Here is a 17,500-nt window from a genome sequence, read left to right on the forward strand (position 1 = left end):
AGATAAGGGATAGTCTATCTGAATTGGAGATGGATGGAGGCGCTATATAAAACCCGGGTTTAGCACCTGTGTAATATATACGAATGAAGACTTAACGTATCACGCTATCCTTATACTTCCTGCATATTCCATCAATGTTCTCAATATCATATCATATACTAATGCCTTGGGAAGAGGTTTACCATTCGAATCAAACAAGGGAATAGCCTTTCCAACGGTTAATCTATATATACCGGAGGAGGTTTCAACCACTAAACCTATGGTGAACTTAATGTAGTCTGAATCCATATTGTAAGCATAGCGGTATAATAAACGCAGGACCTCTAACGATATAATCACATAATCACAGGATCGAGCGTATGGCTCCACAAATTCGTTTTCCGCTAGGAGCGACCCCGTATATAGATTATAGAATAGCTCAGAACCCTGCATATCCATTAAACGACTCCAATTTCTAAGAATAAATGGATTCTTAAATACTTATTTATTCATTCTATTAAGGCTAGTATAGCGTCGGAAAAAAGGCTTGATTAGGGCCTCCCTTGGACTTCTTTTTTCAGAATGAATCCTACGACTCGCCGAATTACTAACAGAAGAGCCTATATTAGGGCTGGACCCTACACTAACTTTAAATGCATGATACCCCTTTAGGGTAGTATACTCTCGTAATAACTGCTTTATAAGGTAAGCAACTCCGATCCGTGAGGTGGACCCGGGTGGACCTTACCCTAGGATATACTCCTAGTCTACCTACTATTAAGGTATAGTTGTTCATGATGTTTTATTTCATTTCTTAAAAGGGACCTTTTGATATGTATTCATTAACCCTTTTTTCTTGAAGCTTGCTGGGGTTTCACACAGGTTTATTATATTCCCCCCGAAAGGTGTTCTTAGTAGCAATAGGCTACTAAAAGAGTTTGATTCTGTTTTTTGTTGCGCTAAGCTACAGACACATATAGAACATATTGTTATAGTCAGTGGATAGGTAGGAACACCTATACCTTTTAGTGGCTTCCTTGGTACCGGTTTGGAACTGAAAAGGGGTCCTCTCACACGCCGAGGGCTTCCTTTCAATTGCTTGGCCCTAATACCTATTAGTGCCTTCTATATAGCTCCGCAGTAAATTCCGTTCCGGCGCATAGAATTTCACGGATTCCAAGAAAAACGAACAAGTAACAGAAGTAGTGACCCACCCGTTGCCTTACCCATGGGATTGCTCCCTTCTCCAAGATACGTCTGCGAGAGTGCCAACTCGACCGCACGCCGAACAGAGAGACCGGCTTTTGGGACTTTCCGGGGCGAGGTAGAGGGTTACAGAAACGACAACTTTATATTCCTCGCGGAAGGCTCTAAGAATAGTAGAAGTGTAAAGCATTTCTGTAACTATTATATTCCTCTATAAGGCTCTCATAGCCTAGTAATGCATTTTTAAATGCAAAATCACTTCATTAAGAAAATGCCAAATGCGTTCCTCAATCACAAGCTCTAAAGGGAAAAAAATAGAATCACCACATCCTCATACAAGAACTTCGCCACCTCTCTGGCCATGCCTCACCGCCCTTGCTTCGACCCATTTGTCTCAGCAGTATTCGGTAGCGGGGAGTGAAGTAGGTCATCACTATCAGTAGTCACGCAAAAAGTAGCAACGACGCCCTTTGGCGAAGGGTCTTCCAAGCCCTGAGATCGCGGAGTGCTGCGCGCTTCATTAATAGGAGTTATACACTGACTAGAGCAGCGAGGAGCTACAAAAGAAAAGAGCTCACTTTCTCCTCGTTGGGGCGTAGCGGTAGCATTCTCACTCAAGAAGGTTTGTCAGGACAGGAAGAGCTAACCCAAAAGACAAAGAGCAACAAAAGAGGCCGGGTCTTTCCCCTGCCCTCTCTCTCGATGGGGTGCCTTTCACTCTGCTTTGTGAACACTTTATCGCAATGCCGGAAGGTAGGATTTCAGGTTTTTTGCCAAGCTATGAATCTTCATCAATGGCATAGTAATAAGAGATCAATCAATTTTTTATTTGATGTTCCATCGGCAAACACGACGAAAAAGGTAGCCGAACCACCTCCCTCAAGTGCTAGCGTACAAGAAGGAGCTTTCGGCAGTGAATCACATGTAGAAATACCAAAATGTTTCATCATCGAGATTTGTGCTTGGTCTTTCGCCTACCGTGTATGGTGTAACGGCATCTCGTGCCAAGAAAAAAGAAGGGGGGAACCTGGCTCACAAACCGGGGGATCTGGGGGCTTTTGCCCGCTCATCATCAATAGAATTCTACTACTAGGTTAGTACCCATTCTTACTCTTGTCAGTCTCCGAGGGACATCGAAGACTTGGAACTACATCGAAAGACAATATTCATTGCCTCACTACCATCTCTCTCGTTAGGTAATTACCGAGGCGAAAGCAGCTCTCTCGGAAGTAAGTTTCCCCGCCATCTTAGTGGTACTAGTCTAATAAACTTTCACTTGAACTGCCAAGACTCGGATTTTTTTTTGTTGTGGTAACGCTCTTCTAGAATTACGTTTCACGTCCCTTTATGATATGCCTTTCCCGATCGGCGCCTCGGGTCGGTAGCCGGGCTCCGGGACATTACTACCACGGCGACTATCGACCCGAGCCCAAAGAAGGAAAAGAACGGACTAAAGCGAGGAGTTCATTAGCCATACGAAGGGGGACGGGGCCTACGAACTAGCCAATGGGCCAAGCCAAACTGACGTATAAAGCAAAAAGCATTGAAACTAACACGAGTGGGAGCAAGACTTGGAATCATAACAGAAAGCGCTACGGCTAGAGCTAATACAATTAGGCCGGAACGGAGTTACTTAGGTCCCATGCAAAAAGATCTTTTATACCGTACTTGTAGAAGTAGGCATAAGAGCTCTATCAGCTAGCTCGTTCTGGTCTAGTTGCGCCATAAGAGAAGGGCGGAGACTCCCGAAGCAGGGGAGCCACTCCTAGACCAGCAGAATGACATGAACGAGCGACAAGACCGATTGCAAGCCCTACACAAAGAGGGAGGTCTGCTCCAGGCCTCTTCCTTTCTCCAGTCATTCTGAAAACAGCTCTCGTTAGAGGCATGCCCTCTCACTTCATTTCTCTGATAGTGGGACTTGCTACGGCTGCTGTTCAGAAAGGCATTTTTGACGTCCCGTCTCCACCCTTTCGTACTACAAAAAGCACAAAGAAAGTTCGAGTCTTTATCCGGGGGTTCATTCATTATGAACTCAAAAGTGTAAGGCTGATTAGTGAGGTCTTAAAAACGTCATAGAATTCATGATCGGCCATTCCATTTTTGCTTTCAGCAAGTAGGCGACGCGAATCTATGCTTTCTATGTTGAAATCGGATACCAATTGCTTGGATGCGTTTGAAAGCCTCGAGATGACTTGCAGAAAGAATTCATTCTAGGTTTGTCTTGTGTCTCCGAAACAAATGGTCCATTTATTGATGGGCGAACGACGGGGATTGAACCCGCGCGTGGTGGATTCACAATCCACTGCCTTGATCCACTTGGCTACATCCGCCCCTACCCCCGCACAGGTTTCAGTCTCTATCTACGATCAGATCCTTTCTGAACTCCCCTATGACCGCTTATCAAAGAGAAGCTTTTTCCTATACAAGGCAAGTCTATTCTTGTGTTTCGGAATTAGGGGAAAGAAAGCTTCAACAAGTAGAAGCTTCCTGGCAAGGCTTCAAATCAAACAAAGAGGTTGGGCTGTTCACTTCATTGATTTGACTTCACTTTACTTAAGATTAAAGATAGGGGCCGGGCGGGCAGTGAAGGCTCATTTAGTAGACAGCGAACGAGCAGCAAGCACCTACTCCTATCAAAATGAAAAGAAGCAAGCGGAACTTGAAGAAGCGAGCCTCTATCAGAGAAAGAGCCATTGCGCGCTAGCCGGGTTCCAAACCTGCGCACCCCTAAACTACAAGCTTTCTTTGAAGCCCCTACTTCATGGGATATTTGAAGAAGCCCTTTTCTACAAACCTTTCTATAATATTATATAATATAAGAGAAGCTCGAAGAGCTTTCTTCGCATGCTTGAGCGAGCGCATCCCCTTTCTATTAGTAAGGTTGTCAAAAGGCTTTCCTTTAGTTCCTTTATGACTAAACTAATCTAAATAATAGGGGTAGGGGGTAGAGTAAGAGATTCGCCAGGTTTCATTCGATTTGTTGTGCATTGGATTAACATTGAGATGTCAAAGATAAAAGGAACGAGGGGAATACTTAGTAAGAACAAAAGAGGCTAAGACGAAGGTTGGTTCAAGGGTACTATAAAGGCGGTATGGAACGCCGTTGATTGGCTTTATAATAAGTAATACTAACCTTCATCCGTTGCACGCTGAAACTCTTTTTTTCTTTATAAAGTGAAGTCTAGCTAATGGAAAGTGCCTATGAATGAGTTCCAAGAAAGCGGCCCTGAACCTCAGGGCTTTTAGGAGGTAAGTTGGAGATCTACTCGCTTTCACTTTCTTTTTTGTCCAGATTGGGTTGGTGTGAAGTGTACCTTAGTACACGATCGAAAAGAATGCATGGCATTCCAATGTTATGAAAAAGGGAACAAGGAGTATGAAGGAGCGAGAGTACAGAAGTACAGAGCTTTCATCATAATGCTTTTCGCCCCTATGGAAAAGATCATCAGAGAGGAGACAACGCATTTACCGAGAAAAAAAAGGAAGGATCAAGAATGTTCTATATTTCAGGAGCTAGATCAGTTGTAAATGCACAAGTCAGAAGTGCCTCTAAAAGAATTTATGGAATTGGCCCTATAAAAGCCATTCTGGTTCGTTATCGATTTCTAGTAGGAACAGCAGAAACTACCACTACATGCCCAGCAACATTTCCTAAATCCTTCTGCGAATGGCTGGGTGGAATTATCGATGGGGATGGTTGCCTGCAAGTAAAGAACCAAAAATATCCTACTCTTGATATTACTATGGGACTCGAAGATCTCCCACTACTACGATAAATCGAACAACATATGCTTTGTGGCAGTATTACAATGGAATCAAATGATAAAAAAGCTTTTCGTTATCAACTATGTAATAAAGCCGGAATGATAAAACTAAGAAATTGTATAAATGGGCATATTCGACATGAAACACGACTACTTCAACTACATCGTGTCTGTCAAGTGTTGGATATCCCGCCCATGGAACCTATTGCACTAGATGCTCAATCAAATTGGTTCGCAGGTTTCTTTGATGCTGATGGGCACATTGGTATCAATATGAGAAATCCACCACGAGGACCTGAACTAAGAATTGTAGTAACTAATAAGCTTCGCCAAGATGTAGAGTCTTGGAAGGTAGTATTCGGAGGAAATATCTACTTAAATAGAAATAAAAAAGAAGGTTGCTATAGGTGGTGGGCACAAAGTCGAAAAGATGTGCTTTTTATGCTTTCTGACTTTCAATCTAGTACTTGGAGAAGTCATAAAGCGCGCCGATTCTTACTTATTGAGGAATTTTACAGGCTGATGGACCTCCGGGCATTGAAACCGGAAAGTATTCACAATAAGGAATGGCTAGCTTTCCTAGACAAATGGAATCAATAAGTTGATGATTGAGTCCCCCTTTCTTGTATTGTGAAGTCTAGATTCTCATTCTCGTTATCTAAAGTTATATCCTTTCTACTTTTTCGGGAGCAGCTATCGGTCTTGGAAATGTCCTTAGTTCCTCGATTCATTCGGTGTGGTTGTTGTGATTCTACGATTATTTGGTTCTTTTTAAGGAGGCCCCGAAAATGCCTTTGGAAGTTGGGGTTCATAATATGACTTCAAAGACTGGTGTGAAGTCGTAACAAGGTGGCCGTAGGGGCTTATAGTTTAATTGGTTGAAACGTACCGCTCATAACGGTGATATTGTAGGTTCGAGCCCTACTAAGCCTACCACCCCCTTCTCTTCACCTGATACAAGGCAGTCAAAGTACCCACCAGCCTGCAGATCTAAATCTAGCGACGGCATCTGTAACCACACTGCTGCCGCTGCCCTTCGGGCACGCCTCCTAAGCTTATCACTCACCTACGCTCTTGCAGCATGCCCCCTTCGGGCAATACGGTGTAATACGCGATGCAGCCGAGCCATCGCTCTTCGATCGCTAGATTCTTGCGATAGCGAAGGATCGAAGAGCGATAGCGAAACCTAAAGTCTTATTGTTTTGTTCCCGAACAACGATCATTCATTACGGCCGGCCCGACCAAACACTGAAAGCCAGGTCCGGGCAAGCTATATTATGGAACTGATCGGACCGAACTGGGTCTAATGGAACAAGATATCGATCTTAATAAGGAATTGGAATCTGCAAGAATCAATGCGATAGCGAGATTGAGCAGTAGCGAGGGGCGATAGCGAAGGCGTGGTTCATACTCTAAGAGAGAGTAGATGCGAAGGTTCGGATCGAAGATCTTCGCGAGACAGCCCCCGGGCACCATAGCATGTCGGGAATAAGGGGGGACATACTGAACGTAACCACTCCCTTGGTTGGGGGCTGTGCCGCCCCTATCCTTTCAATTGATAGATTCCCTTTTATTATCACTGTTGGAAGATTTTTGAAGACGACTTGGTCAGGGCGGTTCACAATTTCTTTGCTTTGCTTATTCCAATACTGGGATTGGGTTGGCTTGGCCATTTTATTTATAAAAACCATTTTTTTAGGCCAGCGCGAAGGAACAAGCAACTTTCACTCCACTTTTTCCTTCACTAGGTAAGGGTCTCCGCCCTTGACCCAAGACCGCTAACACCGAATAAATCATGAAGTTCTACCCTTGTGTTGTTGAAAATAGATATCACATTCCTGCCAGTCTTTCGGTACCAGCTCTTGTTCTTGATGTGGCTCTCTTTCGGAAGTTGCGGAAGAGAGTATAGATGCTCCGCTCCTGTTCTTTCTGCGGCAGTTGTGGATTCGCTATACTGAAAACTGAGTTTCCATAGCTTGAACAAGACAGGATTTCAAATAGATGGAAAAACAGGCCCTTGAAAGGTGTAAAAGTGAAATAGGGAGGGATTAGCAGCCGTTACGGTAGACTTGGATGAATCTCAATCCGAATGAGGGACCCGACGCCTATAAGAGGTGGATGCGTCTTTTCAAGATCCATCAGAAGCATGAGGAGAAGAAGTGAACCCGAATAGGTGGTCATTCATGCCGTCTTCACCTTCACTTGCCATGGTCAATGCTCAGCCTTGCCATATCCCACGCTCGTAGCAAAGACGTGAACAACAAAGGTCTATGCGAAATGGACCAAATCGGATATGATTGAATAACCGAACAGTTAGGCTACGTAACTTTACGCTGACTCCTCTTCCCCTTCGATACGTGCCTGCTACTGCAGCAGCTAGAGAGAATGGCCTAACACTAAAATAAAGTAGTACGGATTCGGACATGGGAGCATTAGGAAGATTCTTTCTAGCTTATATGATTCACCTTTGGAATCATGTGAGTCACTCCAACAATAAGGTAGTTGGCTTACTTCCTTCTTAGAGGACAGGTAGTTAACTAATTGCTCTTCTTAGAGAGAAGGAGATGCTTGAACACCCTATTCTCAAACAACTTATTCTAGCAGCGTATTCTCGGCATAAGTCTGGATGGCTGCTATCTTTCTAAACAGGAGGAGGAAGGGGAAGGGCTTTATGAACATAAGGACAATGTAGGAGAAAAGGCTTCCACATCTCTCTCTTTCCCCATTGCCAAGATCCTTCCTCAAAAGGCTCTATTCCGGGTCTCATCTCATGCAAAGAAGATTGATAGGAGAACAGTGAAAACTCCCTTAGACGCTTTGTCTCTTTATTATTACCGGATTTAAGGATTGGTAAATGTCACTATGCTTAAGACATGGAATTGGACATCTTTCCTTGGCTAGTCATTCCCACCTTCATAGGAAAGATCTTCCAGTAAGGAGAGTTTTTTTTTAATGGCTATGTCCGGATCTAATGACTATTCTCTTTATCATTCTCTTCTAATTTCTATTGAATTGCTATGCCCCTTGATCTTAAGATCTGAAAATTCCGTAGAATGATGTCTGAAATCAATCGATGCTGTGTGGGTCATTCACTCTAGTTACGTCCTCGGAACCTCGCCTTTTGGTGCTTGGACGTCGTTTGAACTTTCCCGACAACGATCCTAGGCTAGAATAGCTAATAGGCTAGCTTTCGCCTTCAACACGAATGACGTGATAATCCGGAGTTTTCACTGTTCACAGTTCTTTCTTTTTTTGAACAGGAGATTTCTCTTTTTCGTTAGATAAGAGAAGAGTGAAGGGGTGATTGAATATGACTATCAATGACTTTGTTCATAAGCTAATAAGATCTTTTATCGATGAAAATGCGGTGGTATCGTATAGTTATAAGGCTGCTTTTAGGAGTGATCTTTCTCTCTAACTAGAAAGATCATAAGAGACGAAAGATCGTAGCCTAGAGTCTACATAAGGTGCTTTCGAGTTCTAAGAGTTTTCTTCTCCCTTCTCACGTTCACGCTTTATAAACTTACTATTGGCTATGGTAAGTAGAAAAAGAAGTTCTCTTCCATTCATCGAGATGGAATTGGTGTGAAGTGAAAGGAGGTCGTTCGTTCGAGAATAGGGGTCGTGGAAGAATTGTTGGGTTCGATTCCCATAGCCCCGGTGTGGAATCAAGAATGATTCAACGAGATATGAAATGCCTGCATTAAGATTTAAAACTTGTCGTCTACTTTCAGGAAATGTTTGGAACAGAAAACTTACAATAATACAACGCCGTATTCTCGGAAGATTGAGGAACAAGAAGAGATCTATTAAGAGAAAGATTTATTCGAGAAAAAATCTTAACAGTTACATCCAATTACAAACTACACGAAAGTTGTCCCTTTTTTATGGAAATTTACCCATCACAGAGATGCACAGAGGAACAAAACGAACTTCATATATCCCTTTTCTCCTCAATCCAGAAACAAGATCGGACGTTATTCCGGTTCGTCTCCATTTTTGTGAAACTATTCCTCAAGCAAGGCAGCCGATAAGTCATCGAAGGATTTGTGTGAATAATGGAATGGTCAACATTACTCATTTTAAACTCTCCCACGGTGATATAATATCTTTTAAAGAAAATGATGCGAGAACCCGCGGTGAAGAAATAAGGAGCTATATCGGAAAAAGAATAGGCAAATCACCAAATTTCCAGTTGCGTTCTGCTATGCAAAAAGAATACTTAGAAAGAACAAAGAAGTTTGGATCCGAAAAAGTATGCTTAGGTAGTTCTTTCGCTGAGCACAACAGAATGAAGAGGAATTTGTATCATTTAAAATCCCTATTCTTATCGAATAGAAGGAACGAGAAAAACCGAAATATTCCTACTCGAATAAGAAGTCCTATAGTTGACAACTCTTCTTTATATAGTAATTCGACCTATTGCTCCGCATCCCCCCAGAAGTTTACTAGGAAGATAAAAAGAAAAAGGATCGAACTACCTACTCATTATTCGGAGGTGAATCATAGAACACCAAAAGCTGTGGTATCTTATGGACCTAACATAGGTCATATCCCTCACGACATAAGATTGAAAGATCCAAACCTTCTTCTTCGGAGCGGAAACGGACGTGGCCAAAACATATAAAGATCGTAGCCTTAGAGTCTACATAAGGTGCTTTCGAGTTCTTAAGAGTTATAAGAGTTTATAGATTCCAGCGAGGAGCTATGAAAATTTCCCTCGCGGATGGGGAAGAAATAGAGAGCGTCCCCCCAATTATCATAAATAAAGAGAGAAAGAACTTCGCATAATTCTTATTATGTGATTATTTCTTTGATATAGCATTTCGATCCTTTTTAGAGATCGAGATGTGTTCCTAAGATTCTAAAAAACAAGCAACGGCTTCTAACGCTACAGACGCTATATGTTAATAAGAAGCCGTTGTGCGTGAGTCTAAGTCTAAAGACTCAAGCGTCTTCCTTGGTTATTTAGAAAGAGTTTCTTTGTTGTTGTGAAGTGAAAAGGAACAAATCGTTCAACTATATAAGATGCTCTTCTTTGGTAGGGAAGCTCATTTGCTTTTTCTTACCGATTTCCAACTAGAAGTAATTCTAAATTCTGCCTTGGAGCCTTATGAATTCAACCATACCACCCTGTCCAATATTCTTACAAGTTTTATTCTACACCGACATTCTTCCTATTTCTAGAATAGCGTGTTTGCTACAGAGCAACACCATTTTCTAGGCTTTTACCAACTACATTTGCAGGAAACTATGGAGAAACAGCAGCGCGACCTGGAGTTTCTGGAAATGCTGGAGTTGGAACAAAAAGAGGCTTTTCTTAAACAAGAAAAATCCTTTCTCTTGAAAGAACTTTCGCGATTCCAATCGGATAGCGAAAGTTCAAGCGGGGGTGAGAAACGTTTTTAAAATGGGGGAAGAGGAACGAGAGGCGTCCCTAAGCTTATGAGTATTCGGACTTCAAATAAAATTTTTGTTTGGAGATTCACGAAGAAGTATTGCGGCCAAACCAACCCTCCATCTAGATCTTGATTCATTATTTCAATTTTTTTTCTTAATGCAGGCAAGGAAAGGCTCATATGTCTTGTCAATTATTACTTGCTGGGTCGGAGCGTATACGAGCGAGCAGAGCCCAGGAAACAGGGAAGCCCGTCATAGAGCAGTCGACTAGAAGTAGAAGACTGCTGGCCTGAGAGAAGGCGCCTCTCTCGGGAAACATGGCCCAATTTCTCTTCTTTCTTTTGGTAAAGGTAAACGGTCCTGTTCAAGCATTGGCGCATAACGGGAGGCTAGCTCAGTAGATTACCATTCCTTTAGTTCTGGAGTTTAGGAGTTAATGATTTGCGGATAGTAGCTTCGGTCGTTCGGTCGATAGGGTAAGCGCTCATTCCTTTTTCTAAAAACTTCCCCGGGAATCTCTCGTACTGTATCGATCGGTCATCCGTTCACTCTCGCATCCGTTTAGCTTAGCCCATCCCGCTTATCTCTCATCTCGGTTTATAGAAAACGTTCTTCATGGCCTATTTGCTAAATCGCGAGTTTACGGGGTCACGATAGGTCCCTTCAAATGCAAAAGATAGGCCGTTTATTTCAACTGGAATTCTATAAGTATAGTACGCAAGGAAGGACCTATATGAAAGGAAGATAAAGGCTGGCACATAGGGACATCGCTTTAAGCTCCCTCAATGGGTAGCTCATCTCATTGGCTAGCTAGCTCATATGGAATAGGTCTCTGGCTTGCTCCTGTCTGTTCTTTGGTTATCTATCGGAAATAGTCGTAATCTTTCCTTTCTGTCCACAAAGAAATGATTTCTATTGTTTCCCGCGAATCTGGAATCTCCATAACTATACTATGGCAAAGGGTCAAAGCGTTCTGAACAAGGAAGACTCTTATAGTCTTTAGACTTAGACTCACGCACAACGGCTTATAATAACATATAATATGTAGCGGACCAAGAAAACGGATGCGCGTTGCTTGCCTTTTTTACTTGTTTTCTTGCTCAATAGAAGCATTCTAGCCTATTTTTATTTATAGAGGAACGGAGTAGCTCGACCGATAGGGAGAGGAAGGATTCACTCGTCTGAGAACCGCCATTCCCGTACTATTCCTCCCCACTCAAAAGAGCGATTGAGAATCTCGAGAACCTAAACAAAAATGCAGAAGTGAGCGTACCCTAAGGCTCTCCTCTCTCCCCCTTTTTAGCCAACCCCTTTTTTCACCTTGAATTGGTCAAAGCAAAAAATCTGATGAATAGAAGGAAAGGAGATACGCGAACGACTTTACTATAGTATAGGTGTCGGATGTTTCCGTGAGCAGTAAGCAGCAGATCTCCCCTTATTTTGGGAAAGCTGGTGGCCGCGTGTGAATTCTTTCAAGGGGCCTGATTCGACATTGTTGTTTACTCTGATCCGGTCGAGGTGGTTTTCGTTTACCAGCACGTAGGTGGTCTAAATTCCTATGACCGAGTCTTTCTGGCCCCTGTGAACATCTTTTCTTAATGTATTAAAGAGGGCCTCTCTAACCGGTGAAAAGTGGTGGGTGTCCACTAACGGCCATTCCTGGCTCGGCTCCGATAACGCAATTCCGGGAGGAGTCGGTAGTTGGGCACTGGATCCCTTCGGACCTGGAGAACGTGTGACGCTGGGTCGGGGTTTGGTGAACCAACTGGTCGCTCCTCTAGTTGAAGTATCGGGCCCCTTTTTCGTTGCCTAGGTTTACACCTTCGGAATACCCCAGAAGGGAATTTTCTCTACTCCCCCCAATCTTCACTTTACGCCACGCCGACTCCCCTTTCGTCATAAGGCGTGGAATTAGACCCAGGGGAATCTCTATAGGAACTAGTCCCTTAGATTTCGCGCATAGGAGATCGAGACACAGCCCCAGGGCTATGGGGAAAGATGTAGATCGATCGCCCTAGATAGACAACTACATAGAGGGTCTCTACAAGCCTATATATTCTTTTATTTCGTTCCCCCCGTAAGATAAATATCACAACCAATGAGGTCTGCAAGTTTCACATCTAAGTAATACCCGATCCGATAGTTTACGATATATATATATATATATTTCACAACAACATTCTAAGAAAAGATATTAATAGATATCGGTAGTTGTCCGGTCGTACCCAAACAATAATATTCCAGAGGGAAATGCACCTAAGATCAAATATTTCGAGCCGGCTTCCGTGGAAAATTCAGACTTTCTTTTTGATGCTGCGATCACATAAAAACATAAACTTTGAGGCTCAATAGCTAAATACATGGCAATTGAATCATAAGCCGAGATCATAAAGAGCATACCGCGAGTAGGAAGTGGAATTAATACAATGGATTCAAAAGCATCAAACCTCTCTTGTTCGAAAGAATCGAAACACATCGAAATGGTACCAGCCGTACTTAATAATAGAAGGATTTGGCAGAAATATGTAAAATTGTCCCTCCTAAAAAGATTATTCCAGAATAAATGGGCAATAGTTAGGAGAGGTGCGCCAGCGGCGAGCAGAAGCAAGGTTATTAGATACCTCAGGAAGCCCGGCCAGAACCACACGTGCAAGTTTCCCTGCATGTGGCTCGTCCGTGATAACTTCTTTGGATTTGCGTGAACTAGCGGACCGATCACTAAGTGGGGATGCTCCCTCCAGCATGAGCGAACCCTTTCGGAACTGGTTAAGAATGGGCGCAACTATCCCAGCCCGGATCCAGCCAGGTTCTATTGATCATGTCCCCTTCCCAACAGTTGTACCTTGTCTTGGGGCGTCTTTGGCTTTACGAGAGAAAGCTCGCCGGAGAAAAAAGTCTTTCTCTTCCCGTCCCGGTCATACTCCGGTGCGTCCACAGAAGAGGAAATCGCAATGCATCTTGCTCAGCAGGCATAGCTTGGAGTGAGAGTGTAGCGGGGGTAAGGTAAGGAAAGTGGCCGCCAGAGAGGAAGCCAAACCGGCCTATTAAGCGTAAGCACAGCTAAGCTAATATGCGCCGGAGAAAGCCAGGTGCCGTAGGTAAGCTCTATTCGGCCCGGAGCATTGATTCCCCATAACGAATAGGCTAGCTCTATCTCTCAATAGGGTTGGTAGTGGCCTGTGCTCGAGAAGGTCCCTCAGTTCCTCGGCAGCACCTCGAGGTGCATTTAGTTGTCTTACATGAGACTCGGGATATTCCCCACTCCATGGCATGAGACCTTTCGCTCATCCATTCCGCCCGCCCGTCCAGACGCTAAGCCCTTTCTCATTATCATCTACCGCCCTTTCTTTCCTCCCAGCTATTCACGCATGAAGATCGTCGTATGTATGCTCGACTTGGGTTGCCGGTGCTATAATAGGTAGAAGTACATTATGGCAGGATCAGTCACCCGGGCAAACAACCCTCCTCCAAGAAGAATTGTGCTATGCCCCCCCGATCCCTATAGAGCGAAAGAGCTGCCTGGTGATCCCTAGGTTGCAGCACGTCCGGTCGTTAACTCCTCGCGCTGCTGCCGCCGTTTCTAGGACCGACCGACGCCTCACCTGCACAGGTACCTACGTAGTGTAGTGTCGGTCGCACATTCAACATAGCGTTCGGACTCATGTGCCTTCCAGAACCAGGGGTCTTCGAGCCTGCTGCGTACGATTAGCCAGCCTTGCGGCGGCAAAAGGATTAGACGTCCCCCCATGCTACGGTTCCCTGCGGTCCAAACCCGGTGCCGCATTAGGTTAGGGAGCTGGACGATAATAGCTCCTCCGCATCCCAAAGCGCGCTGCCCTCCTAGGCGCGCAACACTAAGTAATCCAAGCCAACCCACATTACTGACTAACGGTGGATAATCATATTTCTTAGAGGTACTAAATACAACTCCATGAATGAGCAAAATGAAGGTAGCATTAATGATAAAGATCTCCGGGGAAACCGCTAAAAAAAGATTGAACATGTGAGAGGATCCGAACGAATTCTGCTTTCATTTCCCCCGTATGGAGCACTGAGTTACTTACGTTACGGTCTTCAGCAGGCAGGCTGCACTCTAGGCGGCTAGGAAGGCTCGCTAGACCATCAGCCAGACCAAGAATGAATGTGTAATGATGGTGATTCCACACCAGGCTCAATAAAGAATTGAATGTGGAAAGGGGATCCTAAATAAAAAAGGAGTCCATGACCCCTTTTTAGAGCGTATAAGGGGAGGTCGAATTCCAAACCTTTTCTCTCGAGTATACCCATTACCAAAAAATGGACGTCACTTTGGGACACATGCGGATAGCCCCCCCGCTTGGCTAAAAGTAAGCCAAAAGAGCTCAAACTCTTTTTTTTTAGTTCCACTGAGAAATTCTTTGATAAGAAAAGACGCCACTCTACGAGGGAAGTCCTCGGGTCGAGTCTTTGCGAGTTCATCCCAAACAAAGCGAACTCCTTCCGGTCGGGAAGATGCAGATAAAAGGCCAATAGCCTGATGTCAGCTTCTACGGCATAAGCTTTAGATCTATCAACGAATAATATACATTTCATAAGAAAAAAAATTTTGTTTCAATCTCAAAGGTATAGGTGAAATTTTGAACAGTCATTTCAATCTTTTTCTTCCAATTCTAAGAAAGAGAAATCCGTCAATAAATGACGAACCCCATTATACAGATGATAGGACAGGGCTAATGCTTCGGTCATACTAGATTACGAGGCTTACCGAACTACCTTTGCCCTAACTCAGAGAGAGAAGGCCGCTCAAGCAGAATCCGAATACGACTTTCGCTAAACAAGAGCTCTTTACTGCTAAGCTGATCACAACTTCACATTCAACAACAGCAAGAAGACGACTCTAAGTATGCTGACCACGGACTTACTATAGCACCAACAGCTAGCTTGCTTTCACTTGGTATCGGATCTTTCCTAAATGAAGAATTTGCCTCTCGACGGGAACTCCTACTACTTATAGTTAGTCTACCTACGTCATTCTTTCTTTAATAAGTCAATTTCCCACGGTCAAGCCTAGTAGAGCTCCTAGTCCGACAAGACTAGCAAACATGCTACTAAACCATGCTACCAGGCCTAGCTACCACAGAAAGGAAGGAAAACCGAACCACAGAGAAAGTCAAACCAGCTCTTCCTGATCAACCATTGCCGGGAAAGAGACAACAGCTACTCTTCCTCCAAGAACTGATTCGATAGCGCCGTCTTTAACCGCTTCTCATTTCCGGACTTAGCTTTTGTCTTGATACATACTCTTAGTCACTAACTCTTTCTCACATCTCGATCTCTAGAAGGCCCATTCAATAGATCTCTCTTTCTTTATTTTCTCATCTCGTTTTTCTTTTAGGAAGAGTAAGAGGTTTCTGTACTACTAATCGGCTCCTTAGTAGACTGAATTTATGATTTCGTGATTCAAAGGAATTGACCAAGCTGACTGACTTTCCTGATTACTTATTTTCTGCGCTATTGCGAAGAGAATCCGCTGTGACAAAAGGGGCTGTGTCAGACTGATCAAAGCAAGCCTCAAAGCGAGAAAGGAAGTCTCACCTGATTTCCTCGGAAAGAGAGTCGACAAGCGAGTACGAGTAGAGGTATGAAGTCACTCGACTGAGTTGGAGAGGAGCGAGATCCCCCTTCAACTAGAAATAAGAGTTCAGTTCTCTTTGGACTGCTTTCAAAGGATATAAAGGAGAATAGTCCTGCTTCCTTTAGTTTTGTTTTCACTCTTATTCAACCATTTATTTCGAGATGGGAATGAATGGAATACGAATGAAGCTACTACGCGCTAACTAGAAAGATAATAAGAGAAGATGCCATAGAATCGGCTCTTAGAGATTGAAAGCGAGCTCCTGACTCGAGGGTGAGAATCGGTAGTTGTTGCCCCAGAGAGCTGCCTTCGCTAGCCTTAGCCCTTCTAGGCTTTGAAAGCAAGTCAAGCATTCCAATCCCAGCGGATGAGTCAATAGCAGCAGAGTCGTGAAAAGACCTAAAAGCAGCCTTTCTCTTAGTTTCGTATATAAGATAATCAGACGCGAGCCCCTTTCAAACAGCGTCTTTTTCCTAACATAACAGCGGCTACGCACCTTCTCCCTCACTTCAAGGAATGAGTACCAGGACTTTCTCCCAGAGACATGCTTTAGACAGGAATTCATTCTCCTCTAGCCAAAGAGAGGAGACTTCATTATCGCTCCTAGTATGGGAGTGGAGGCAGAGGCAGCATGAAAGCGAAAGCAAGCGCATCAAATAGAAAGAGAAGAAAGCGCCGGGATATTATGGCTAGACAGCGATTAAGACAGCAAAGGGAATAGTAGGTGAGTCTAACCCCAATCTGTACAATTCAGTGGCATAGCGATCTTTTACCTAAGATATTGCACTCCAGCCTTTTAAGAAATAAGAGATAGTCTATTAATGTTTTACATTCAGCAGGATTCTTTTTAGCAAGTGAATTTCTAAGCTAGTCCTTCTCCTGGTCAGCCACCTAGAGATCCAGCTTACCTTTGATGCATGCCTGAGAGCAAAGACAGATGCACTATCTTCCGAAGCGGATTCAGCGATGTTACCATTATAAGGGGACAGCTGACTCCGTTCCTTTCCTCTATCGAAAGAAGCTCTTTCTCTCTCTTACTATCAAAAAGAAGACTAGCTTTCCTGGAAATCTCACCTATCCTATTTATTGTAGGTAGCAGCCACAACTGAACGCTTTCAAGCACAGTTTCATTACGTGATATTGAGTTATTTCAGCTCTAACAGAGCTAAGACTTCGGTTTCATCAATCCTGCATCGCATGGCTTCTATTCCTTCGGCAGTGGATTCGGGATCTAATAGAGTGGGAGTTAGAGCAAGAGTTAGTAAGCCAGCAAGGATAGAGCAAGTAGTAGAAGTCTTGAGTCCGCCAAGCAACTAGCCTTTGGTTGTACTATAGGAGTCACCAAGTCAGTTGGAAAGGTTTTTGGTAAGACAGCCTGCCCGACAGAACTAATGGGCAACATGTCTGCTCATTCATGTCCACCTTTAGAGGGAAAAAAAGAATCCATTGAGTGGTAAGTGTAAAATCCCCCCGGCAAGATGCCTAATATTTAGAATGCTCCGGTAGTTCAAGGGCGAGACAGTGTTGATGAACA

At 43.7% G+C, this 17,500-nt stretch overlaps 2 protein-coding genes and 2 non-coding genes across 4 annotated transcripts in view; 2 read left to right on the forward strand and 2 right to left on the reverse strand.

The window, feature by feature from the left end:
- The window catches only part of nad2 (NADH dehydrogenase subunit 2), a gene marked incomplete in the record, with an annotated part of 76,331 nt that extends 61,976 nt beyond the window's left edge, over positions 1-14,355 (reverse strand). Inside the window, 2 exon segments of the mRNA in view lie at positions 12,578-12,969; positions 14,203-14,355. Coding sequence (YP_009295056.1) covers positions 12,578-12,969; positions 14,203-14,355 — 545 coding nt within the window.
- trnH-GTG lies at positions 3,445-3,518 on the reverse strand. Its single transcript has one exon. It is a non-coding gene; the product is annotated as a tRNA-His (tRNA).
- On the forward strand, positions 5,812-5,885 carry trnI-CAT. Its single transcript has one exon. It is a non-coding gene; the product is annotated as a tRNA-Ile (tRNA).
- On the forward strand, positions 8,647-9,579 carry rps4 (ribosomal protein S4). The gene has a single exon. The coding sequence runs from the start codon at positions 8,647-8,649 to the stop codon at positions 9,577-9,579; it is 933 nt and encodes a 310-aa protein (YP_009295063.1).
- Positions 14,356-17,500: the final 3,145 nt, after the last annotated feature.

This window comes from Ipomoea nil (genome assembly GCF_001879475.1).
Source record: "Ipomoea nil mitochondrial DNA, complete sequence, cultivar: Tokyo-kokei standard".
NCBI lineage: Eukaryota > Viridiplantae > Streptophyta > Magnoliopsida > Solanales > Convolvulaceae > Ipomoea > Ipomoea nil.